This window comes from Pristiophorus japonicus, chromosome 11, assembly GCF_044704955.1.
Source record: "Pristiophorus japonicus isolate sPriJap1 chromosome 11, sPriJap1.hap1, whole genome shotgun sequence".
NCBI lineage: Eukaryota > Metazoa > Chordata > Chondrichthyes > Pristiophoridae > Pristiophorus > Pristiophorus japonicus.
In genome coordinates this window covers 78,793,441-78,820,814 of record NC_091987.1, presented here as the reverse complement: position 1 = coordinate 78,820,814, position 27,374 = coordinate 78,793,441, and the positions used below count along the sequence as shown (strand labels likewise).

Here is a 27,374-nt window from a genome sequence, read left to right as displayed (position 1 = left end):
TGGCATGCAGGTACAGCAGGCGGTTAAGAAAGCAAATGGCATGTTGGCCTTCATAGCGAGGGGATTTGAGTACAGGGGCAGGGAGGTTTTGCTACAGTTGTACAGGGCCTTGGTGAGGCCACACCTGGAGTATTGTGTACAGTTTTGGTCTCCTAACTTGAGGAAGGACATTCTTGCTATTGAGGGAGTGCAGCGAAGATTCACCAGACTAATTCCCGGGATAGTGGGACTGACCTATCAAGAAAGACTGGATCAACTTGGCTTGTATTCACTGGAGTTCAGAAGAATGAGAGGGGACCTCATAGAAAGGTTTAAAATTCTGACGGGTTTAGACGGGTTAGATGCAGGAAGAATGTTCCCAATGTTGGGGAAGTCCAGAACCAGGGGTCACAGTCTAAGGATAAGGGGTAAGCCATTTAGGACCGAGATGAGGAGAAACTTCTTCACCCAGAGAGTGGTGAACCTGTGGAATTCTCTACCACAGAAAGTAGTTGAGGCCAATTCACTAAATATATTCAAAAGGGAGTTAGATGAAGTCCTTACTACTAGGGGGATCAAGGGGTATGGCGAGAAAGCAGGAAGGGGGTACTGAAGTTGCATGTTCAGCCATGAACTCATTGAATGGTGGTGCAGGCTAGAAGGGCTGAATGGCCTACTCCTACACCTATTTTCTATGTTTCTATGTTTCTATGTTTCTAAACAGGGCTGAGTCATCGCTCCAACCCTCTTCTCAATCTTCCTAGCCGCCATGCTCCACCTCACAGTCAACAAGCTCCCCGCTGGAGTGGAACTAAAGTACAGAACCAGAGGGAAGCTGTTTAACCTACGCCACCTCCAGGCCAGGTCTAAGATCACCCCAACCTCTATCGTTGAGCTTCAGTACGCGGACGATGCCTGCGTCTGCACATATTCTGAGGCTGAACTCCAGGATATAGTCAATGTATTCACCAAGGCATATGAAAGAATGGGCCTTACGCTTAGCGTCTGTGAGACAAAGTTCCTCCACCAGCCTGCCCTCGCTGCACAGCACTGCTCTCCAGTCATCAAGATTCACGGTGCGGCCCTCAACAACGTGGACCATTTCCCATATCTCGGGAGCCTCCTATCAATAAAGGCAGACATTGATGCGGAGATTCAACATCGCCTCCAGTGTGCCAGTGCAGCCTTCGGCCGTCTGAGGAAAATAATTTTCGAAGACCAGGCCCTCAAATCTACCACCAAGCTTATGGTCTATAGGGCTGTAGTAATACCCGCCCTCCTGTATGAATCAGAGGAATGGATGATGTATAGAAGGCACCTCAAGTCGCTGGAGATACATCACCAACGATGTCTCCGCAAGATCCTGCAAATCCCCTGGGAGGACAGGTGCACCAACCTCAGTGTCCTCGTCCAGGCTCACACCCCCAATATTGAAGCACTGACCACACTCAATCAGCTTCGCTGGGCTGGCCACATAGTTAGCAAGCCAGACACGAGACTGCCTAAGCAAATACTCTATGCGGAGCTCCTTCATGGCAAACGAGCCAAAGGTGGGCAGCGGAAACGTTACAAGGACACCCTCAAAGCCTCCCTGGTAAAGTACGACATCACCACTGACATCTGGGTGACCCTGGCCGAAGACTGCCCTGGGTGGAGAAAGTGCATCCGGGAGGGCGATGAGGTCTTCGAGTCTCAACGCAAAAATCGTGAAGAGGTCAAGCGCAGGCAGCGGAAGGAGCACGCGGCAAGCCAGTCCCACCCACCCCTTCCCTCGACGAATGTCTGTTCCACCTGTGACAGGATCTGTAGCTTTTGTATTGGACTGTTCAGCCACCAAAGAACTCACTTTAGGAGTGGAAGCAAGTCTTCCTCGATTCCGAGGGACTGCCTATGATGATGATGATACCACAGGCATTATTATTATTATTTATTTTACAATAGTAGCACTCTTGTTGTGAGTCAAAAGGTTGTATGTTTAACACCCACCCCACCCAGCCGCCCTCCCTCCCGTGATCACATGATCTAGGTTGACACTCCAATGCAGTACGGAGCGACTGTTGTGTTGTCAGAGGTGGAGGCTTCTCAAATGAGATATTAAAATGCTTAGGCGGATATTAAAACATTCCATGGCACTATAGGAAATGCAGGGAAGTCTCCTACTCCAGAAATGTCCTTAGAGATGCTCCTGCTCCGCCGCTGTAACCTTGCTGGAAGTGTGCCAGAACCCCCATTTATGCATGTGAGTGGGGTTTCTGCTGCACTTCTGGTGAAGTTATAGTGGTGGAATGGGAGGAGCTCTAAAGAAATTCCCAGCCCTAGTGATGTGACCAACATTTTTGCCTCACCAAAAACGGATCAATTCGTCATCCAATTTATTTTGCTGTTTGTGGAACCTCACGGTGTACAAATTTGCCTGTGTAACAATGTGACTACACTTCAAAATTATCAATTGGACTCAAAGCACTTTGGGACATCCTGAATGGTGTGGCAGGTGCTGAAGGCCTTTTTCCTAAGGTCAAGGCTTTTGCACAAACCAGTTCCTCCGAAACTTGGATGCATTAGTAGGCTTTCCTCTTGGAATCCCTGTAATCTCCTTCAGCCTCACAACCCCCTCCCCCACCCCCCAAAATGTCTGCGCTCCTCAAATTCTGCCCTCTTGAGTATCCTTGATTATAACTGCTCAACGATTGGTGGCCGTTCCTTCAGCTGCCTTGGCCCTAAGCTCTGGAACTCCCTGCCTAAACCTCTCTGCCTCTCTTTCCTCCTTTAAGTTGCTCCTCAAAACCAACCTCTTTGACGAAGCTTTTAAGCATCTGCCCTAATTTCTTCTTTATGGCTCGGTGTCAAATTTATTTGCTTTGTCCTATAATACTCCTGTAAAGTGCCTTGAGATGTTTTGCTATGTTAAAGGTGCTATATAAATACAAGTTGTTGTTGTTGGAATAGAGCATGACTGGGAGAATGAGCAGAGGCCACGCAGAGCAGGACCAAGTGCTAGAAGAGGGAGGAGAAGGAGGGGGAGAAGGGCTCTCAGCAAGAGATCATATCCACCCAGGGCATTCAGGAAGCAATTCTCCAACATGATCCTCAGCAAGGAACAGTCGGTGAGATGTCTGTGCTTCAGTAAGGAGGTGGCTGAAATCTGCAGCCACAACTGCACCTCTGACATGTATCGGAATCGAAAGGGATTCCATTCCCTCAACATCCAGCTGATACATAACCATAGGTAGCACACCATGCAAATCAGTATCCTGGCAGCAGTCATGATGCCTTCACTTTGCGACAGTTGGCTGTGCTAGCTGCACTTCAACCACCACGGCAAACCAAAGGGTGGTTACTGGGTGACAAGGGCTCTCTGCTGACGATATGGCTTGTGACTTGGGTTCACAATCTACACACAGGTGCACAGCATGCATACAATGGGAGCCATGCTGCCACACAAAATTTGATAGAGCAGACCATTGACATACTGAAACAATGCTTCCGATGCCAAGTCACGAGCCACGTCATCAGCAGAGAGCCCTTCTCACCCAGTAACCACCCTTTGGTTTGCCGTGGTGGCTGAAAGGCAGCTAGCACAGCCGACTGTCACAAAGTGAAGACATCATGACTGCTGTTCTGGAGGAGCCCTGCAGTACTCAACTGAGCGGGTCTCAAGATTTTTGGTGGTATGCTGCACAACCTTGCCATCATGAGGGGACAGCCTATGCCAGAAGCTCAGGAGCAGGATGAGGACGAGATAGGGAGGCAGCAACCTAGACAGCCCGGTTCTGCCTGGGCTGTATGTGAAGAACTCATTTGAGTGCGATACCAGTAACCACAACCTCAATTCTCCATTCAACAATAGTCCCACACTCTTTATCTTCCCTCTGTCACTTGGCCACAATGCAAAAATAAAAGCCACCACAAAATACACATTCCAAACCAAATTTGTAAATGAAATCGTGCCATATTGCATACAAATGTAAACTAATCACCCTTGTGCATTCCCTTAGTGCCTGTCTTCCGTGTGCCTTTGCCTGTTCTAGTGCTCCCACACACAGTGCCAGCCCAGTGGCAGCAGCATAGCTGATGGAAGGCTGCTGACTTTACATGGGGGAGACGGCAGAGGGCCGTGGAGGCCGATCTCGAGCAGCTCTGGGCCTAGAAGGCGTAGCTTCAGACTGCCCCACGTCGTCATGGGCACCAACAGTCTGGGCTGGCAGGTTGACAGGCAAGGGCACTGACGGAGTGGAAAGGGTGGGAGGATAAATGCTGTCATCCTGAGAGGACAGCAAGCTCCTGCTTCACAGAGCCACTGCCACTCCCCCAGTGGCAGTACCTAGAAATCGTCGTAATCTGCATGCCATGATGGCAGAGGACTGAAGTTGCATGACTTCAATCTGAGCTTCCACTGCAGCGCTCTGACTTTTAGTGACATCAAGTTGCACTTCTTGGGTATCTGAAAGGAAAAAGGCACAAGGGTAGGGTTGTGGTGAGGGGAGGGGGAGAAAGTAAGAGATGCATGCTTACACCATCTGCAGCATGCAAGACAGAAGAGAGTGTGGGATGAGGAAGAAGTGGGTGTGAGAAGGAGGATTAGGTATGAGGATACTGTCATCTTCAATGGTTTCAGCCCCACCGCTGACCACGGTCTCGGCAATGGCCGTTCAGATATTGGCCAGCACTGTCTCCTCCAGGTCCTCGGCGCTAGACTTCTGGCATTGACCTCCACGGCTATCTGCTCCCACTGCATTTTCACCAGGCGTCTGGCAGATCTCCTGACCCCCTGCAGATACAGGACGTCTCTCCTCCTTTCCAACTCCTCCATCAAGACCTCCAGTGCACTGTCGGAAAATCTGTGTACCCACGCTCTCCCAGGTTCAGCCATTCTTTTGTCCTATCCAGTTCAGATCCTGTTCTCATAGGATTCCCAGCACCAGCTCCAGCCACAATGCGCCTCCCCTTTAAGCAATACAGGCTAGCTTTAAGCAGTGCAGGCTAGCTTTAACTAAGTTTAGCAAGGTACAATTTTGGGCCGCCTGCTGATGCATGCAGCCAATCAACGGTGCTGGCTGCACGCAGAAATCATATAAATGTGCAGGCAACACGTAGATGACGTACTGCCAACATTAAATCCAATGGGCGAGGGTTGTTCGCGCATCAAGATACCCGCGCCCATTTTCAGGAGCTATCCAATTTAGCCCCCAAGATCTCTTAATACCACCATTCTCAAATGGAAGCAACAACAGGAGAAAGGTACACACCACTTAATTGCATACCAAAAATCTCTCCGTAACAATGGGTTTATAATCTTTTGGCAATATCCTGGCTCAGTCTCTTGTCTTACATGATGACCTACAATACATTTAGAAAGCCTTTGCTTATAGTTCTCATCTTCAGCCCTGCTATTGCCCACCTTGCTCTCCTTGCAGTTTGATTGTACAGGTACTGCCAGCCCTTCTCAGAACATAGGAACATAAGAAATAGGGGCAAGAGTAGGTCATTTCGCACCTCGAGCCTGCTCCGCCATTCAATAAAATCACGGCTGATCTGATCTTGGCCTCAACTCCACTTGCCCGCCCATTCCATATAAACCTTGTCTCCCTTATCATTCAAAAATCTGTTTATCTTCACCTTAAATATATTCAATGACCCAGACTCCACAGCTCTCTGGGGTAGAGAATTCCAAAGATTCACGACCCTCAGAGATGAAATTCCTCCTCATCTCCGTGTTAAGTGGGCTACCCCTTATTCTGAAACTATGCCCCCTAGTTCTAGATTCCCCCACGAGGGGAAATATCCTCTCTGCGTCTACCCTGTCAAGCCCCCTCAGAATCTTATATGTTTCAATATGATCACCTCTCATTCTTCTAAACTCCAATGAGTATAGGCCCAACCTGCTCAACCTTTCTTCATATGACAACCCCTTCATCTCAGCAATCAACCTCATGAACCTTCTATGAACTGCCTCCAATGAAAGTAAATCCATCCTTAAATAAGGAGACCAAAAATGTAGACAGTACTCCAGGTGTGGTCCCACCAATGCTCTGTACAGTTGCAGCAGGACTTCCCTACTGTTATACTCGATGCCCCTTTGCAATAAAGGCCAACATTACATTTGCTTTCCTAATTACTTGCTGTACTTGCATGCTAACTTTTTGTGTTTCAAGTACAAGAACCCCCAGATCCCTCTGTACCACAGAATTTTGTAACCTCTCCCCATTGAAATAAGACTTTGCTTTTTTATTTTTCCTACCAAAGTGAATAAACTCATAGTTTCCCACATTGTACTACATCTGCCAAATTTTTGCCCACTCACTTAGCCTGTGTATATCCCATTGCAGATTTTTTGTGTCCTTCTCACAATTTGCTTTCCCACCCATCTTTGTATCATCAGCAAATTTGGCTATATTACACTGTCCTATTGTGTTCCTAACACAATGAGACTGCACACAGGGAGGTTAAAGTAACAGTGACCTCAGTCTTTATTAATACACCCCAGAGTGAGGAACAGGCCTTAGGGGCCAGCTTATATACAGTGCTCCCAAGGGTTGCTGGGATCCCTTGGGACTTCAGGGGATGCGCTCCCTGGCGGTGGAACATGGGAATGCAGGTTGTACAGATACACAACATCACTCCCCCCGCAAAGTCAAAGTGAAAACTATTTACAAGTGAGGCGGTCGGGAGCCTTTCTTTCCCTGGTGGACTGCCTCGGTACAAATGTCTGTTCTGGTGTGTTGGCTGTGCCCTCGCTGGGCTGGCGTTTTGTTGGCCCTGCAGGGCTGCTGGATGAGCCTGGCCTTGCTTGGCTGTTGGGCGTGATGGGTTCAATTTCCTGGTCCGGCGTAGAGTCATTGATCCTTGGGTGTGTGTTGTGGGCTCGAAAAAGGTGGTGTCTGCTGTGGGTTGTTCGGGGCAGTCTGTGAACCGCAGCCTCGTTTGGTCCAGGTGCTTTCTGCAAATTTGTCCATTGTCTAGTTTGACTACAAACACCCTACTCCCTTCTCTAGCTATCACCGTGCCCGCGATCCACTTGGGACCATGTCCATAGTTTAGCACATACACAGGGTCATTCAGATCAATTTCCCGTGACACTGTGGCGCGACCATCGTTTACATATTGTTGCTGCCACCTGCTATTTACCTGATCATGCAGGTTGGGGTGAACCAGCGAGAGTCTGGTTTTAAGTGTCCTTTTCATGAGTAGCTCAGCCAGCCCTGTGAGCGACTGGGGTCTCGTGCAGTAGCTGAGCAGTATTCGGGACAGGCGGGTTTGGAGTAAGCTTTCTGTGACTTGTTTAAGGCTCTGTTTGATTCTTTGTACTGCCCGCTCTGCCTGCCCATTGGAGGCTGGTTTAAACGGGGTCGAAGTGACATGTTTGATCCCATTGCAGGTCATGAATTCTTTAAATTCGGCATTGGTGAAACATGGCCCGTTGTCACTGACCAGTATGTCAGGCAGGTCGTGGGTGGCAAACATGGCCCTCAGTCTTTCAATGGTGGCGGTGGCGGTGCTTCCCAACATTATTTCACATTCAATCCATTTTGAAAAAATATCCACCACCACCAGGAACATTTTACCGAGAAACGGGCCCGCATAATCGACATTGATCCTTGACCATGGTCTGGAGGGCCAGGACCACAAACTTAACGGTGCCTCTCTAAGCGCATTGCTCAACTGAGCACACACGCTGCATTGCCGTACACAGGACTCTAAGTCAGAGTCGATACCGGGCCACCACACATGGGATCTGGCTATCGCTTTCATCATTACTATACTCGGGTGTGTGCTGTGGAGATCCGAGATGAACGTTTCCCTGCCCTTTTTGGGTAGCACTACACGGTTACCCCACAACAGGCAGTCTGCCTGCATGGACAGCTCATCCTTTCGCCGCTGGAAAGGCTTGATTGGCTCTTGCATTTCAACGGTAATGCTGGCCCAGCTCCCATGCAGTACACAGTTTTTAACTAGGGACAGCAGAGGATCTTGGCTGGTCTAAGTCCAATCCCGTGGGCCGTGACAGGTGATTTATCATTTTCAAACGCTTCCATGACCATCAACAAGTCTGCGGGCTGTGCCACCATCAACAGGTTTGCAGGCTGCGCCATTTCCACCCCCGTGGTGGGCAATGGTAGCCGACTGAGAGCATCCACACAATTCTCGGTGCCTGGCGGTATAGTTATATGCTGATAGCGCGAGTGCCCACCTTTGTATGCGGGCTGAGGCATTAGTATTTATCCCCTTGTTTTCAGTGAACAAGGATATGAGGGGCTTGTAATCAGTTTCCAGCTCAAATTTGAGGTCAAACAAGTACTGATGCATTTTCTTTACCCCGAGCACACACGCTAATGCCTCTTTCTCAATCATGCTGTAGGCACTCTCGGCCTTAGACAAACTCCTGGAGGCATAGGCGACAGGTTGCAACTTCCCCACAACGTTAGCTTGTTGTAATACACACCCGACTCCATACGATGACACGTCACAGGCTAGCACAAGTCTTTTACACGGGTTGTACAATACAAGCAGCTTGTTGGAGCATAAAATGTTTCTGGCTTTCTCAAAAGCAATGACTTGGTTTTTTTTCCCCATACCCAGTTCTCACCTTTACGCAATACCATATGTCGGGGCTGTAAAAGGGTGCTTAACCCCGGTAGGAAGTTACCAAAATAGTTGAGGAGTCCCAGGAACGACCGCAGCTCCGTAATGTTCTGTGGCCTGGGCGCGTTCCTGATAGTCTCTGTCTTGGCGTCTGTGGGCCGAAAGCCGTCCGCCGCGATCTTTCTCCCCAAAAACTCCACTTCTGTTGCCATGAAGACACATTTCGACCTCTTCAGCCGTAGCCCTACGCGATCCAGTCGCTGGAGAACCTCTTCCAGGTTTTGTAGGTGCTCGACGGTGTCCCGACCCGTGACCAATATGTCGTCCTGAAACACCACCGTGCGTGGTACCAACTTGAGTAGGCTCTCCATGTTTCTCTGGAAGATCGCTGCAGCCGACCGAATTCCAAACGGGCATCTGTTGTAGATGAACAGTCCCTTGTGCATGTTGATGCAGGTGAGGCCCTTCGAAGACTCCTCCAGCTCCTGCATCATGTAGGCCAAAGTCAGGTCGAGCTTGGTGAACGTCTTGCCTCCTGCCAGCGCCGCAAATAGGTCGTCTGCCTTAGTTAGTGGGTATTGGTCCTGTAGTGAGAAACGATTAATAGTTACTTTATAATCGCCGCAAATCCTGACTGTGCCATCACTTTTGAGTACAGGAACAATCGGGCTGGCCCACTCACTGAATTCCACTGGGGAGATGATGCCCTCACGTTGCAGCCTGTCCAGCTCGATTTCCACTCTCTCCCTCATCATGTGAGATACTGCTCGTGCCTTGTGGTGAATGGGTCATGCCTCTGGGACCAAGTGAATCCGCACCTTCGCCCCGGAAAAGTTTCCAATGCCTGGCTCAAAAAGGGAAGGAAATTTCTTAACAACTTGGGTACATGAGGCCTCATCGACATGTGATAGAGCACTGATGTCATCCCAGTTCCAGCAGATTTTACCCAGCCAGCTCCTTCTAAGCAGTGTGGGGCCATCGCCCGGGACAATCCAGAGTGGCAGTTTGTGCACCGTGCTCTCGTAGGTGACCTTGATCATGGCGCTGCCCAGGACAGTGATAAGCTCTTTGATGTACGTTCTCAGTTTCGTGTGGATGGGGTTCAGGGCTGGTCTGAGTGCCTTATTGCACCCAGTCTCTCAAACATCTTTTTACTCATAATGGATTGACTAGCACCAGTGTATAGTTCCATGGCTATGGGTAAGCCATTCAATTTTACATTAAGCATTATAGGTGGACATTTCATTGAAAATGTGTGCACCGCGTGTACTTCAGCATCTGCCTTCTCTCTCTGAGGCTCGAAATTGCTTTGATCCACCATGGACTTATCTTCCTCTGCCACATGGTGGTTAGCAGGTTTTGCAGAGCTTGCAGCTCGTCTGCAAGCTCGTTGGAGGTGCCCCTTTGTTCCACAGCTCTTGCAAACATATCCTTTGAAGTGGCATGAATAGGCTGAATGGAAGCCTCCACAACACCAACAAGGTGTGAATTGCCTTGCATTCATCCTTTGTTGCGGACTCTGAGTCATCTGGGTCATCTGAGGTCTGCTAGCAGTTGTAGACTCGTGGTTCCTGCCCTGTACATTTCTGCTCGCAAACATAGTTCCAGTTAATTTATGAACATTGCTAGCACTTGTGTGCTGAGAGATTTGTTTGGTGTTATCACCGGTGGGCATAAACGCCTGTGCCTGACTGAGGGTCGGTGTCTCTACAGTCAAAAGTTTTCGTCGGATGGTCTCGTGGCCAATGCCCAGTACAAAACAGTCTATGAGCATTTGCTCCAGGTAGCCATCAAACTCACATTGTCCTGCAAGTCGCCTTAGCTGGGCAACATAGCTAGCCACTTCCTGACCTTCAGATCGCTGGCACGTGTCGAACTGATACCTCGCCATCAGCACGTACTCCCTCGGGTTAAGATGCTCCCGAATCAGTGTACACAGCTCCTCATATGACTTATGTGTGGGTTTCACCGGAGTCAGCAGATTCTTCATGAGGCTGTAGGTCGGTGCCCTGCAGACCGTGAGGAGGACCGCTCTCCTTTTTTCAGCGCTTCCTTCTCCGTCCAGCTCGTTAGCTACAAAGTACTGGTCTAGCCGTTTGACGTATGCTTCCCAGTCCTCACCCTCCGCGAACTTCTCCAGGATGCCCACAGTTTGCTGCATCTTTGCATTGGATTCGTATGCTCGTTGCCAGTTATTGTGTTCTTAACACAGATGAGACTGCACACAGGGAGGTTAAAGTAACAGTGACCTCAGTCTTTATTAAGACACTCCAGAGTGAGGAACAGGCTTTAGGGGTCGGCTTATATACAGTGCTCCCAAGGGTTGCTGGGATCCCTTGGGATGCTTTACAGATACACATTAGGTCCCTTCATCCAAGTCATTAATATAGATTGTAAATAGTTGAGGCCCAGCACTGATCCCTGTGGCACCACACTAGTTACATTTTGCCAACCTGAAAATGACGCATTTATCCTGACTTTCTGTTTTCTGTTAGGTGGCCAATTCTCTATCCATGCTAATATATTACCCCCAACCCCGTGAGCTCTTATCTTCTGCAGTAACCTTTTATATGGCACCTTATCGAATGCCTTCTGGAAATCCAAATACACCACATCTATTGGTTCCCCTTGATCCACTCTGTTCATTACATCCTCAAAGAACTCCAGCAAATTTGTCAAACATGATTTCCCTTTCATAAAACCATGCTGACTCTGCTTGACTGTATTATGATTTTCTAAATGACCTACTACTTCATTAATAATGGATTCCAGCATTTTCCCAATGACAGATGTTAGGCTAACTGGTCTATAGTTTCCTGCTTTCTTTGTCCCTACATTCTTAAATAGAGGGGTTACATTTGCAGTTTTCCAATCCATTGGGACCTCTCCAGAATCCAGGGAATTTTGGTAGATTACAACCAATGCTTCCACTATCTCTGCAGCCACTTCTTTTAAGACCCTAGGTTGCAGGCCATCAGGTCCTTGGGATTTGTCCACCTTTAGTCCCATTAATTTGCCTGGTACTTTTTCTCCAGTGATAGTGATTGTTTTAAATTCCCCACTCCAAATAGCCTTGATTATCAATTATTGGGATGCTTTTAGTGTCTTCTACCGTGAAGACCGATACAAAATATTTCTTCAAAGTCTCTGCCATTTCCCTGTTTCCCATTATTAATTCCCGAGTCTCAACCTCTAAGGAACCAATGTTTACTTTAGCCACTCTCTTCTTTTTTTAATATACCTTTAGAAGCTCTTGCTGTCTGTTTTTATATTTCTTGCTAGTTTACTATCATAAGCTATCTTCTCGCTCTTTATTTTTTTGTTGTTGTCCTTTGCTGGTTTCTAAAAATTTCCCAATATTCTGGCCTTCCACTTAACTTCGCAATATTGTATGCCTTTGTTTTCAATTTGATATCACCTTTACTTCCTTAGTTAACCACAGATGGTTCATCCTTCTCAGAGTCTTTCCTCCTCACTGGAATATATCTTAGCTGAAATAGCTCCTTAAATGTCTGCCGCTGCTTATCTGCTGTGTTACCCTTTAATATATTTTCCCAGTCCACTTTAGCCAACTCTGTCTTCATACCTTTGTAGTTGCCTTTATTTAAGTTCAGGACAATAGTTTAAGTCCCAAGTTTCTCATCCTCAAACTGAATTTGAAATTCTACCATGCCATGATCAGTCTTCCCAAGAGGACCGTTTACTATGAGATCATTAATTAATCCAGTCCCATTGCACATTACCAAATCTAAAATAGTCTGCTCTGGTTGGTTCCACAACGTATTGTTCTAAGAAACCATCCTATATACACTCTATGAACTCTTCCTCTAGGTTACCCTTGCCAATTTGATTTGTCCAATCAATATGAAGATTTAAATCGTCCATGATTATTGGCATACCTTTCTTACAAGCCTCCATTATTTCTTGATTTATACTCTGTCCTACAGTGTAGATACTGTTAGGGGGCCGAAAGACTACTCCCACCAATGACCTAGTTCTCTTATTATTTCTTATCTCCACCCAAACTGATCCGACATCTTGATCTCCTGAGTCAATATCATTTCTCACTACTGCACTGATCTCGTCCTTTATTAACAGAACTATCCCACCTCCTTTTCTTTTTTGCCTATCCTTCCGAAATGTCAAATACACCTGAGTATTCAGTTCCCAGCCTTGGTCACCTTGCAACCACGTCTGTAATGGCTAGGAGATCATATCCATTTATTTCTATTTGTGCCGTCAACTTATCCGTCTTGTTACGAATGCTTTGTGCATTCAGATAAAGAGCTTTTAATTTTGTCTTGTTACCATTTTTCCCCACTATGACCCCACTTTCTGATGCACTCTTATGTTTATATTTTCTGTCCCGTCCTGTCACACTGTGGTTATCATTACACCTATTGCTACCCTGCACTATTGCCTTCTCCTTTCCCATTGACTTCTTAAATTTCCGCTCACCAGATCCTCCCCCCCCCATTATTTAGTTTAAAGCCCTAACTATAGCCCTAGTTATTCAATTCGCCAGGACACTGGTCCCCACATAATTCAAGTGAAGCCCATCCCAACAGAACAGCTCCCTCTTATCCCAGTACTGGTGCCAGTGCCCCATAAATCGAAACCCATTTCTCCGACAACAATCTTTGAGCCACGAGTTCATCTCTCTGCAAATACCCTATGCAAATTTGCTCGTGGCTGAGGTAGTAATCCAGATTACTACCTTTGTGGTTCTGCTTTCTAATTTAGCCCCTAGCTGTTCATACTCCCTCAGCAGAACCTCTTTCTTTGTCCTACCTATGTTGTTGGTACCTACATGGACCATGACAACAGGATCTTTCCCCTCCCACTCCAAGTTCCTCTCCAGCCCATGGGGAGATGTCCTTAACCCTAGCACCGGGCAGGCAACACAGCCTTCAGGACTCATGTTCTCGGCTGCAGAGAACATTATCTATCCCCTTAACTGTACTGTCCTCTACCACTACTACATTTACATAAGAACATAAGAACATAAGAAATAGGAGCAGGAGTAGGCCATACGGTCCCTCGAGCCTGTTCCGCTATTTAAAAAGACCATGGCTGATCCGATCATGGACTCAGGTCCACTTCCCTGTCCACTGCCCATAACTCCTTATCTCTTTATCGTTTAAGAAACTGTCTATTTCTGTCTTAAATTTATTCAATGTCCCAGCTTCCACAGCTCTCTGAGACAGCGAATTCCACAGATTTACAACCCTTTGAGAGAAGAAATTTCTCCTCATCTCAGTTTTAAATGGGCAGCCCCTTATTCTAAGATCATGCCTTCTAGTTCCCCATCAGTGGAAACATCCTCTCTGCATCCACCTTGCCAAGGCCCCTCATAATCCTATACGTTTCGATAAGATCACCTCTCATTCTTCTGAATTTCAATGGTAGAGGCCCAACCTACTCAACCTTTCCGCATAAGTCAACCCCCTCATCTCCGGAATCAACCCGTGAACTTTCTCTGAACTGCCTCTAAAGCGAGTATATCCTGTCGTAAATATGGAAACCAAAACTGTACACAGTATTCCAGGTGTGGCCTCACCAATACCCTGTATAGCTGTAGCAAGATTTCCCTGCTTTTATACTCCATCCCCTTTGCAATAAAGGCCAAGATTCCATTGGCCTTCCTGATCACTTGCTGTACCTGCATACTATCCTTTTGTGTTTCATGCACAAGTCCCCCCAGGTCCCGCTGTACTGCAGCACTTTGCAATCTTTCTCCATTTAAATAATAACTTGCTCTTTGATTTTTTTTCTGCCAAAGTGCATGACCTCACATTTTTCAACATTATATCCATCTGCCAAATTTTTGCCCACTCCCTTAGCTTGTCTATGTCCTTTTGCTGATTTTTTGTGTCCTCCTCGCATATTGCTTTTCCTCCCATCTTTGTATTGTCAGCAAACTTGGCTACGTTACACTCAGTCCCTTCTTCCAAGTCGTTAATATAGATTGTAAATAGTTGGGGTCCCAGCACTGATCCCTGTGGCACCCCACTAGTTACTGATTGCCAACCAGAGAATGAATAATTTATCCCAACTCTCTGCTTTCTGTTAGTTAGCCAATCCTCTATCCATGCTAATATATTACCCCCAACCCCGTGAACTTTTATCTTGTGCAGTAACCTTTTATGTGGCACCTTGTCAAATGCCTTCTGGAAATCCAAATACACCACATCCACTGGTTTTTACTTTTTCTTTTTACTCCCACAATTTAAATGGCCCTCTGCACCACGGTGCTGTGGTCAGTTTGCTCATCCTTCCTGCAGTCGCTGCTCTCATCCTCATGGGGAGTAAGCACCTTGTACCTGTTGGACAAGTGCAAGGGCTGAGGCTCCTCCATCACTACATCCTGGGTCCTCATACCTGCCTCACTAGTAGTCATACCCTCTTGTCCCTGACCACGGACCACATTTGAATTATTTAACCTAAGGGGTGTGACTGACTCCTGAAACACAGCGTCCAGGTAACTCTCCCCCTCCCTGATGTGTCTCAGTGTCACCCAGGTGAACATTCATTATGTGTGAAGCTAGGCAATGATTTCTGGAAGGCTAATTCACCATGGACGGCATCACAGATATTTCCCATCCTGCCCTCACCTGACAACCACACGTGAAACTCTTCAACAATGGTCAATGTACAGAAATCAAGGGGTGGGAACCCGAGCTCAATTGTATCATGTAGCACTCTAAATGGTCTCCTTGCTAAAATTAACTAACTCATCCCAATATTTGAGGGACTTGACAGGGTGGATGCTGAAAGGATGTTTCCCCTTGTGGGGGAACTTAGAACTAGGGGGCATAGTTTCAGAATAAGGAGTCGCCCATTTAAGACGGAGATGAGGAGGAATTTCTTCTTTTAGAGGGTTGTGAATCTTTAGAATTCTGTACCCAGAGAGCTGTGGAAGCTGAGTTATTGAACATATTCAATGCTCAGAGAGACAGTTTCTGGAACTATAGGGGAGTCAAGGGCTATGGGGAACAGGCAGGAAGTGGTGTTGAGGCCAAGATCAGACCAGCCATGATCTTATTGAATGATGGAGCAGGCTCGAGGGGCCGTGTGGCCTACTCCTGCTTCAATTTCTTATGTTCTTATGTAGTGATACAATCTCGGACCTTCTGTTCTGTATAGCTCAGTACCACACCATACAAACAATTTACTCACTGAACTTCCGTTTTTGTTCAGAGTACGGCATATAAGGTGGTGCTGGGAAACAGCCTGTAGTTTAATTCCTTGTGGTTCTTATCATATTTTGTAAAGATAAAATTCTGGCATTCACGGTCTTTATAAACATATATTTGAGCTCCATAGCAGCAGTAAATAAAACGGATACACTTTCACTTGTACTAAATATTACGGAAGCTATCAACTGCATGCAACCATTGCAACTCGACTGTGGTCACTAGTTAGTCTCACAATAACGATTTTAAAAATCCCAGAACGTTAGTGCATTTGTACCCCCCACCGTTGTACCTTGTTCCTAGATCACAGAATTGAAAAATATATAAGGTTAAGACCGGAATTCCAACATTTAAACTTGTATTAACCTTTCTTTGTCTCACTACTGCTAGAAGTAAACTTTATACAAGAAGTAATTTCCTCAAAACTTCATAATTTCGTATCCAATATTCATGGGAGCAGAGGTTTCTAGGTCAGTGCTCAAAAAGACCTCTGTAATATCCATAACTGATGTTTGTTCTTGTGTTACTGCCAAAAATGATATTTAAACAAAGGAAAGCTGTATCTAGCTCACTTGTCAGAGCCCATTTGAAAAGTGCGAATACAAAAAAAACTAAAAAGAAAACTGCTTACGTATTATGAAGTTATTCCTGAAAGAAAGCTCTTTTCTTGTTAGTCTCATTATCTTCAAAAATGTTTGCTAAATGTTCAGCACAGGAGGGAGCATTATGTTTTCAGAGGTCACTTCTGATACTTGACATTTAAGAACATCTTCCATTGAAAACGGATTTTTGCAAAACAATGGGGGAAGTGTTTGCTCTCGAGACAATGTTACTATTGCTTCTATGGCTCAATATTTCTTTTCAATGGAGTTGCGTGTGTTTTATAGATACGACCTGATCTTCTGTCCTATTGCTCCCAGGTAGGCTGAGGAGTACAGTTATGCTGTTTATCTTGGTCCCATTCTAAGCCTGCCAGCACAGGCCAGAGAGTGAGGAGCACCAGCAGTAGCAGATTCAAAAGAATGACCCAGGGCACAGGTGGGGTACAACATGTTTAAATTAAAACCACTGGACCTCAAGGGAAGTAGCACTGGGAACGTGGTGAACAGAGATAACAGTTGTTGTGACAGAATTGTTCTGTGATTTTCACTCAGTCTTTGGGAGAACATATTTCTTGCTCACTCATATCAGGATATGTCTTAAAATCACCAGACATTCTCTAATAACTTGACAGCAAGATTGGCCATACTTAGGGGATTCCAAAACTTTATTTTTGTAAGCTCCATCCTACCTGTCCACTCTTGTATCAGATCCAAGAAGAATGTGGCAGCCTTAATTGCAGTCTGCGAGTTGCAGTCTTTCAGAGTGACATACACATTAACCAGTAGGAGTTGTAGTTAACCCGTGCAGCAGACACAGAGTGGCACTGATGCTTCTGGGAATCTGTTACTTGGTGAGCCTCTTCATTCAGGCAAGTTCCAAATTTACAGTATAACCCGGGGAATGCCGCAGAGTTCAAAACCCAGACTTCAGAGACAGACTTTTGAAAGGATATAAAGGCATTTCTGACATAGTGGCTGATTTTATAGGGCAAGATTTTACACTTTTATGCAGATCGCCCAAAAATGGATGGTATTTCCGGTGTGGGCGATAAAAATGAGTTTTCAGATCGCAGGCTTGTCGCCCATTCTCAAAGCCCCTAGTCTCCATTTTAAAAATTGGGCGTTACCAGGAGCGATCTGAAATGGGTGTTAGCGTTAAATCTCTCTGACCTTCTGCCGTAAAGTGTGGCCATCCTTAGCAACAGCATGGCAACACTCGTTTCCCACGATTCAAGAGGTCAGGGGTCATCATTACATGAGCAGAAGAGGAGACAAAGAGAGAGGGAGCAGAGAGGCACTGAAAGCGTGTGTGGGTGTGGTGTGTGCTTGCTTGGCTGTTGTGGGAGGCACGAGAGAGATTCACCAGCAGCAAAAAGCCTTCTAAGCACCAAGAACATAGTTGGCACCGAGTTTTTATCCAACAAATAATATATAACATGGAAGGGATGGAGGAGGCCCTGGAGCTGGTAGCCAGGAACACTGGTGGCAGAGAGCTCCCAGTGGTCCCAGAGCACAGCACTGCACCCCAAGGTGCCGCACCCCATTGCCAACGACACATAAGAGCCAGGAGCAATATCTTGCTTCTGGTTCGGAGCACGTTCCCACCTTAGGATCGTCCTCTCCCATATCCGTCCAAACAGCGGTTCGGCCATCATCCCCCCCCCCCCCAATGAAGCAGTACCTGAGGAACTCCTCAGCCAGGTGGCTTGGAGTCAGGAGGGGAAGGAGTCGAGGTGTGAATGAGAAGCGGGGTGGGGGAGGCAAGGGTTGGTTTTTACAGATATACTTATGATTTCAGACAAATGGTCGGTTTAAATGTTTTTTATTTAACATAACCTTGTTGCGCATTGGCTCAGGTAGCTGCACCGTTACACACTGGTGATTCCTTAACATCAAAGGATATAATTCAAATTCAATCAACTTAAAGTTTAACTGTCACCAAGGTGATGCCCATCATTGATGTATGACCTGCACACCCAGCAGTGTGTCAGCCTTGTAAATACCACCAACGTTCTTTCAGGCAAAGAGCTCATTTATGAGCTCCTGACGTAAGAGTCTTGTAGCTATGATGCACCACGGGCCCTTTTCTGTGGTCTACAGGGGGGCGGGGGCATGGCTTCAGCGTCAGCCTGATTGTGTGGCCCGAGGTCAGTGTCCACCTCCGTCCTCCTCTTCCTCTCTCTCCTGAGGTGGACCATCACACCCTTCTGGCAATTCTTGTCCCCTCCTGATAGCCAAGTTGTGCAGCATGGAGCACAACACTATGAATTGAGCTACCTGCTCAGGGTGGTATTGGAGCTCGCCTCCTGAGTGTTCCAGGCATCTAAAACGCTGCTTAAGCACTCCAATGGTTTTCTCGACGATATTGCGAGTGACTCTGTGGCTCTTGTTGTATCGCTTCTCGGTTTCAGTGTGGGTGTCACGCAGGGGGGTCATCAGCCAGGTGGAGAGGCCGTATCCTTTGTCACCAAGCATCCAGCATTGACCTTGTGGCTGATTGTTAAACAAGTCACAGTGTTCTCACACAGGATGTGAGCATCATGTATGCTGCCTGGAAATTTAGCATTCACTGCCATAATAATTTGCTGGTGGTCGACAACAAGTTGTACATTCAGAAAGTGGAATTCCTTGCGGTTCCTGAAAACCTCTGCGTCCTGAAAAGGTGCCTGCATCATGATATGTGTACAGTCTATTGCTTCCTGCACCTTGGGCAAGTTAGCAATTCGGCAGAATCGTAAAGCCCTCCCAGACTGAGCCTCCCTGGTCATAGGGAAGCTGATAAAGTCCATCCTGCGTGTATACAGGGTTTCAGTGACCTGTCTAATGCAGCAATGTGCTGCATGCTGAGATATCCCGCAAATGACGCCAGCTGAAGCCTGAAAAGAACCCGACGCGTAGAATGACAGTGCCGCGGTGACTTTGACCTCGACGGACAGTGCGGTCCTGATGGTGCTGGCAGGCTGCAGATCTCCCTTGATGAGCTGGCATATCTCACTGATAACCTCTTTGTGGAAGCACAGTCTCCGAAGGCAGATGGTGTCAGGCAAGTTGAGGTAAGACTGCTTCTCCCTGTACTTCCGGGGGGTGTAACGTCTGGTCCTCCTCATCAGTCTGTCACATCTTACATTGGGTACATGATGCTGTCAAGCGTACCTTCTGCCATCTCAAGTCTGCAGCATGTAAGTGGTCATCAAGAGAGGGTGAGAAAGGACAGGCCCCATTCCAATAGCTATCTGTTTTCCACTGATTGGTCACAAAGAATGAATGTCCCCAGTAAGACACCTATTAAATTCCAATTGTCCACAGTATGATAAATGTTTGTTCAGATGTTTACATCACCTCTAAAGACCTCCAGAGTACATCCGAAATCCATTGAGGTTGAAACAGAGCAGTCTTTTAAATGATGCGACATGTGATTTAGAACATGGTGCCCATTCTGCTGAGAGTAATTCCGGTTAGTTCCACTTTTTCCTGGTGTTTTTTTCGGCGAACGATATTGTGGGCAAGATGTGTGTGAAGTGCCAAAAGTAAGGATGGGCAATATACTGGGCGTTAGTTTAGGCAAATGTGATATTTATGACAAAAAACAGTGGCCAGGCGGTATTATTAAATTTCGGCGTTAATTACGTGCCAAAAGTAACGCTGGGTGATATTATGGGCGTTGGGATTGCACATTCTGATGATTCTGCCCCAAAAAAGTGGGCAGGCAGTATTATTTTTTCTTGGCGTTATACACATGTGAAAAGTAACGCTCGCCGATAAGTGACCGAGAAATGGGCATCAGTTTCCATTTTGAGGCTAAAAGGGCGATATCTGGGCGTTACATGTCATTTCAGTGTTAAAATGGACATTAAGTAGGTGTTATGTGTTATGTATGTATGTAAACCTTACCAAAATGTAAGACTTGCCATTAGGGGGAACACCTGTGGGAGACCTAAGGGTCAGCTGTGCACCCTGGGGCAAGCAGGTATAAAAGGTGACTCACCATGCTGCTTCCCCACTCTTGAGTCTGAATAAAGAGACCAAGGTCACAACAGTTTGAGCTTGCGATACAGTCCTGTGGATTTATTCTGAACATAACAATTTGGCGACGAGTAACGGACCACGAACTTTCACGCGGTCATGGCTGCCATTGGCATTCATGAGAGATTTGTTGAAGGTGATGATTGGGAAGCCTTCGTTGAGCGTCTCGACCAGTACTTTGTGGCCAACAAATTGGACACGGCTGAAACAGTGATCAATCGCAGGGCAATTCTCCTCACTGTATGTGGGTCATCGGTATATGGCCTCCTGAAAAATTTGCTGGCACTGGTCAAACCAACGGATAAATCTTATGCAGAGCTGTGTACGCTGGTTAGGGAACACCTCCAGCCAAAGGAGATGGCCAGGTATCGCTTTTACACGCACCGTCGCTCCGAGGGCCAGAACGTGGCGAGTTTTGTCGCCAACCTAAGATGCCTTGCGGGGCAGTGCGAATTTGCAGGATCCTTGAGGGAAGTGTTTTTCATGCTTGGAATTGGCCACGAGGTCATTCTTTGCAAACTGCTATCTGCCGAATCCCTAGATCTGAGCAAGGCCATCACAATAGCCCAAGCCTTCATATCCACGAGCGATAACACGAAACAGATATCTTCACAGAATCGAAGCTCACCGGCAAGTACTGTGCATAAAATAATGTTTGCAGCAGGCAGAACGGCACAGGGCAGGGCCCACACGACTGCAGAGGCCAGACCTAGGCCTAGAGTGACTCAGAGTCGACGTGGGGTGTGAATGCATATCCATTAGCACCATGTTTGCGCCGCGGGGGCAGCCATAGAGCTCATCAATGTCGATTCAAGCCCTTTGTGTGCAAGGGCTGTGGAACAATGGGGCACCTCCAGCGAATGTGCAAACGATCTCTGACTCACCATGTGGCAGAGTCAGGAGAGGACAACCGATCCAGCGAGGATCACACTGAACGAACAGGAGAGGCAACTCAACCTGAGAATGAAGAGGAAGTATATGGGATACACATCTCACCACCAAAAGCCCTCCGATAATGTTAAAAGTTGAACTTAACGGCACTCCAGTCTCCATGGAACTAGACAATCAGTTACGAGCCAGAAGGCATTCGAGAGGCTGTGGGGCGACGAAGCACAGCGACCCAAACTGATCCTGATTCAGGCAAAGCTACGCTCCTACACCAAGGAACTGATACCAGTTATTGGTAGTGCGGACATAAGAGTATCCCATGAGGGAGCAGTGCACGTTTTACCATTGTGGATTGTTTCAGGTGATGGGCCAACTCTGCTTGGTAGAAGGTGGATGGGGACGATTCGATGGAACTGGGAAGACCCCTGCATACTGTCTCTGGCGAACGGCGTCTCCTCTTCTCAAAGGCTGAGCAAACCCCACCTTCAGCTGAACTAAGCATCGAAGTGTAGATCCAATTGCAGATCCCCGAGGCACAGGCCGCTCATCACGACCACGAGGAGGTGAAGATCAACCGAGCAGCGGTACAGGCGCGGTACCCACCGCCCGAAGCTGACGACCACTTCGCAACGATGGAAGAGGCTCCAGGTCAACCATGTGGAGTGGGACTCCGACCAAAATGATCCAAATGCGTCTTCCCGGCGCCAAAGGCAAAATCCCTGGAGGGAAAATCGCGGCAGTCGGCATCCCAGACCAAGGAACGGAAGAGCATCCAGACCACGGGACGAGAGGGCGTCCAGACCACGGGATGAAAGTGCATCCAGACCACGGGATGAGAAGGCGCATCCAGACCACGGGATGAGAGTGCATCCAGACCACGGGACGAGAGAGCGTCCAGACCAAGGGAGCTCGCAGCAACGGAACGGAGCAATGTGTTGCCCAGCAAGGAAGACGACTAGGTTTGGGGCAAAGGTAAAGGGGCAGCCGCTGAGAAGGCCAGGAACCCACTACGTTCCAATAAATTGTATGCACTATGTAACCCTTGTGAGCGGTCTTTCGAGGCCAATGATGTACCATTATATGGGGTTGGGGGTACCTTACAACAAGCCAAAGTAGCGGGCGAACACCAACCAGTCGTATATGTATCTGACAAAGTATTGTAACAAGTGATGTGTTATCACACGGGGTCGAAAGTGTTGTGCAGCAAGCAAAAGTAGCGGGCGAGCCCCAAACGATTGAACATGTATCCAATAAGTTAAATAAAGCAGCAGCCTGTATTCACGGGACTAAAACGACGTACCAAAGAGTGTCCCAATCTGTGCTCGAGTCAGACAAGCTGCCCATCCCACAAGTTTGAGAGAGCAGAGGCACCAATATCGATGCGTTGTTTCGAGAAGGTCTAACACTGTCTGTGCACTGTAACATGATCCGTCACGGGCCAGGCACTGAGAGCGGCACTAATGCCCTCAGTTGGCTACTGTTGCCCACCACCGGGGTGGAAACGGCACAGCCTGCAGACCCACTTGCTGTCTTGGAAGTGCTAGAAAGCGAGGGGTCAACCGTAATGGCCCCCAGGTTAGGACCTGGACCAGCCAGGTTCCCATATTACCGCCTGCCAAAGGTGAACTGCTAGACGGGATGTTGCAACCTATCCGTCGCAAAGACGAAAGGCCCATCCCAACGTTGCAAAGTAAGGCAGGGCGGCTACACACAGTCAATGGTCCGGGGCCCCCATACTACGGCCCAGGATCCACGGGGACCACTAGGCCTCACGCCACTACCGAAAGTCTCAAGGCCATTGCAGCCATCCTGGGCTTGCTAGACCTCAGGGTCAGCGACAATAGCCTGGAGCAGGCAGCCCAAATCACTAAACCAAGTACCACGCGTGTCATGATAGACTCCCCACAGACCCGGCTATCCTGGGTGCTACGCAGTCACCAGACAGAATCACTCAGAACCGAGCCTTCTCTAGGCCAATAGCAGAGAATGCACCATGATCGCACGGTCCCCCCATGTGACATCAGAATAAGTGTTATAGACCATGTTCAAGCCCCAGTTGGGCCGCTAGCACCGCATTAGCCAAGGGGGGGAATGGAGTCTATGTGTCGAAAATGGAGCATTTGATTGTGAAACCATGTACTGGGCTAATTCGTAAAACATTTGGACTAGACTTAACTGCGAACGACAGATAACCAGGAACGACTGTGAGAGGACCTGGCCCCCAGCGACTCACTAACACGATCAACTTCGCCGTCAACCACGAGGATGAAGCCACCATGTCAGGACTTTAACCCAGACGATCAAGCCGGGGACGCAGGGCGCCAGATCGCCTCAACTTGCAAATAACTTGCACATAAGACTTTGGGGGGGGGTGATGTTATGTATGTATGTAAACCTTACCAAAATATAAGACTTGCCACTAGGGGGCACACCTGTTGGAGACCTAAGGGTCACCTGTGCACCCTGAGGCAAGCAGGTATAAAATGTGACTCACCATGCTGCTTCCCCACTCTGGAGTCTGAATAAAGAGACCAAGGTCACAACAGTTTGAGTTTGCGATATAGTCCTGTGGATTTATTCTGAACATAACATTATGCATGCAAAAATAATGGAAAATCTAGCCCATAGTCCTTTTAGTTCTTTTTTAAAATCCGAATTATAAATGTAGATTCATCTGGAAATTAAAATAATTACTGGAACCACTTTGAAAAATAGATGATTGAAATTGTATCATTTCAAGTGATTGATTTTTTGTAGGTACCTTGCTGATCTAGATTTTTTTTAAATCAATTTGCTTAAGTTATTTATTTGAACCAAAGAAAGCAAGACTTTTATTGTTCTTCTGGTAAGAACAAGTTGATTGAGCCAGTTACAGATTTAATGTGTGGTGCGCTACATGCAAGAATTTAATGCTCATACCTAATGAATTTTTATTAGTTTGATTCAGTTTGACTTTGAATTTTCTTCCACAGTCCCACTGCTAATGGGCAGGAATGTATCTGAAAAAAAGACAATATTGGGGTATGTGGTGGTGGTGGGGGGGCGGAGGTGGTGGTGCGAGTGGGTGGTGTGGTGGTGGGGGGGAGGGGGTGGTGGTGCGAGTGGGTGGTGGGGTGGTGGGGGGGGGAGGTGGTGCGAGTGAGACCCACTGCTGTCTCAGCACCCCAACCTGAATTCCCCTGCTCCTGCCGGGACCACTGCTGTCCAGTCCTTCCCTACCCATCACATGCAAATACCAGGGGTGGGGCATGACCTGGCCTCCAGGCCCATTTCTCTCCCGACCTGCCAAGGCCTTCACTCACTGAGCTGCTCCACTCTTCAGAGTTCTGTGGCCTCTTTAACGCCACTTCCACCTGCTCGAGTGCTGCAGGGGGCAGTCCTTGGGGGCCACTGACGAACTCCTGCTTGCTGCAGGAAATCCCACTAGGAACTTCCTATAATTACACAAAAACCCCCTAACCAAGGATACAGGCTGGGGTCATGGAGGGCTCGGGACTGAAATGTGCCACTTCCTCAAGTTAACCCTTGCATTCACAAACTTTTAGATATTTAGAACTTTGAGTTGCCGACACTTTTACGCTATAAATCTTTCAGAATTTACAAGTGACTATTTGGTGGAGCATACACTTTCTCCAAACTGCAAAAAGTATTTGTCAAGCAGGATACTTCTTGGTCAAAAGTTTTGACAACAATCTGAGGGCAAGGGACCTCAACATTATGTTGCATTCATCTACTCTCTAGATAACTATCAGTAGCCCCAGGTTTCATGAAGTTAATGAGCATTTCAACTGGGTAATAGGTAAAGATTTCTGGCAGTGGAAGCTACAGAGGTGGGGAATCATTTTACATTGCAGTAAGTTTGTCCAGCAAGTTAAAAAAAAATTACTCAGCAGTCCACATTAGCACACAGAGCAAAACTAAGCTTGTAGATATTTTGGGTATTTCAACAGGCCCAGATGAATTTCTACCCTATAAGCTTTAGTTTTTCATTAGATTCTTTTGTATTAGAGTGTACCTAATCTGCATTAAAAGTTGTCTAATACATCAATGTTTTGGTATAGGAATGGCTGAAAATTGATCAGAAGGAATTTGTTTGGGGAAATACAAACTTTGAAATACTTTTGCATGGTACAGGTTCAGGTGGGTGTGTCCCTTAAGGAACTGCACCCATTTGCATCATTCCAATAGCCATGATGAGAGCCTAACATTGGCTCATATTTTGCTGTAGCAGGGCAACTAATGGCATCTGCCATTGGACTTGCCCTTGCATATTTCAGTTTTAAACATTTTTGCATGGTAAGTTGCTGAAAGTGCGAATAGATAACGTCACAGTGAGGGAAACAGGGCATCTGGGACCTGAGTGAACAGGGAAAGCAACTGTGTATCTCCTTAACCAATCGGATAGAAGGATTTAAAAATGCACAGAGCAAGGTCTAAGCAGGAAGCGTAAATTAGAATGGGTGTATTCAATATCAAATCAGGTACAGAAAGAGAAATAAAGTGAGGGAAAGAAAGACTGGATAAGAGAGAGAGGAAGAGATAGAAAGGAAAAATAATTTTAAAAATAATTAACATTTTTAAATCTCCAACAACAATTAATACCTGAAGGAATGAGACTCCACATTTGTAATGGTTAATTTTCAGTGCCAAAGAGGTTGATTGGCAGAAACTAACTCTTATCACGTCTTTAAAAGAGTATACTTACACTTGAAATGACAAGGCTTAACTTTCTATGCCAAGTTTAGTTCATATCTGCTGTGTAAATACAGCAACCTCATGATGTTCAGTGCATGTTAATGGTGAGGCAGACAGTGAAATACCGTTTTCATGAAGCTAACAGCGGAGTGGCGCAACCTTTGGATATTGGCATTTAAACGTGCATCTGCTTCTTGCCTGATGTTGGTATACCATTTGTGCATAAATATCGGTGAGTGTCATTAGCCTCGCCTTATTTTGACAGCAAATCTGGTCCAACATATACATTTTTTTTTCATCATGCAAAAATGGCATACTGCAATAAGTTTTACAATTTAGGGCTCCCAATGGAGAACTTTGTGTGACAGCAGTGCACGTCAGAAATTCGTGCACAGAAGTCAGCATGCGTAATTTGCAGCCTGCATGAGGTTTTCCATGCATAAAGTTCACTAGCTACCTTTTCATGAAGTCAATGCACCTTTAAGGCAAAACATTCTTTGGAGGTACCTACAACAAAATACTTCATCACTTTCATCAAAGCAGTCATCTGATCCATCACAATGTTGAGACTGTCGGATGCACAGACCAGTGGAGCAGACATAATATCCATTAGGACAAGCTTTAGAAAAAAAAATGAGAATTGAGCTCATTTAATCTGCACAATGTTAACATTGTCCTGGAGGAAATAAATGGAAGAAACAAAGTCATTAAAAGAACAACTCCACCATACATATAAAGTAACTTACCATCGAAGTCAGATTTTGTATGTGTCCAACTGAGCAAAATTGTTCATATCAGAAACTGCATGTAACTCTCTGTGGTATTTGGACCAGGAGCAAGGGGTCATACCTTTCACCTTATAAACTGTGTTTAAGATATTTCCCAGATATATTTTGCAGTAGTAACCAGAAAGTTCTGTTGCAACCATTTCTTTATTTTATTTATCATTAATTTATTCTGCAAGCATACATGAACAAAATATATAAAAGATGTTAAAAACCATATATTTTCCCTCAACGGTGATGCAAAGGCAATTCCTGAGCATTTTTCTGAAGAAGGAAGGTATAATGGTGTCATTCAGTCTCCAAAATACAAATAAGCTATCAATTACAGAGATGCCAGCCTATTGCTTTCAATATGGAGATTTTAAAGAGGGAATTTTAACCCCCCTCGCCCGGCAGGAATGGAGCGGGTGCATAATTAAAATAGCCATATTAACCAAGCACTTTTCATTTTAGGTGTCCGAGGCTCCAGCCAGAAGCAGGTGGGCACCTAATGAATATATGCAAATGAGGGTCCTTTGATGTAATTAGGACCCCAATGCGATATATATCATGAAATAGCAGAAGTTCCAACCAGTGCCGAACCTGCTGTGTAAGGACTAGTGGGATTGGTTTCAGAACGCTACAGG

General features: G+C 46.6%; 1 protein-coding gene across 1 annotated transcript in view; it reads right to left on the bottom strand.

Moving 5' to 3' along the window:
• The window catches only part of tmprss7 (transmembrane serine protease 7), a 126,145-nt gene that overhangs the window by 32,912 nt on the left and 65,859 nt on the right, over positions 1-27,374 (bottom strand). The window contains exon 12 of the mRNA XM_070893614.1: positions 26,475-26,582. Coding sequence (XP_070749715.1) covers positions 26,475-26,582 — 108 coding nt within the window. The remainder of the gene's footprint in view (positions 1-26,474; positions 26,583-27,374) is intronic.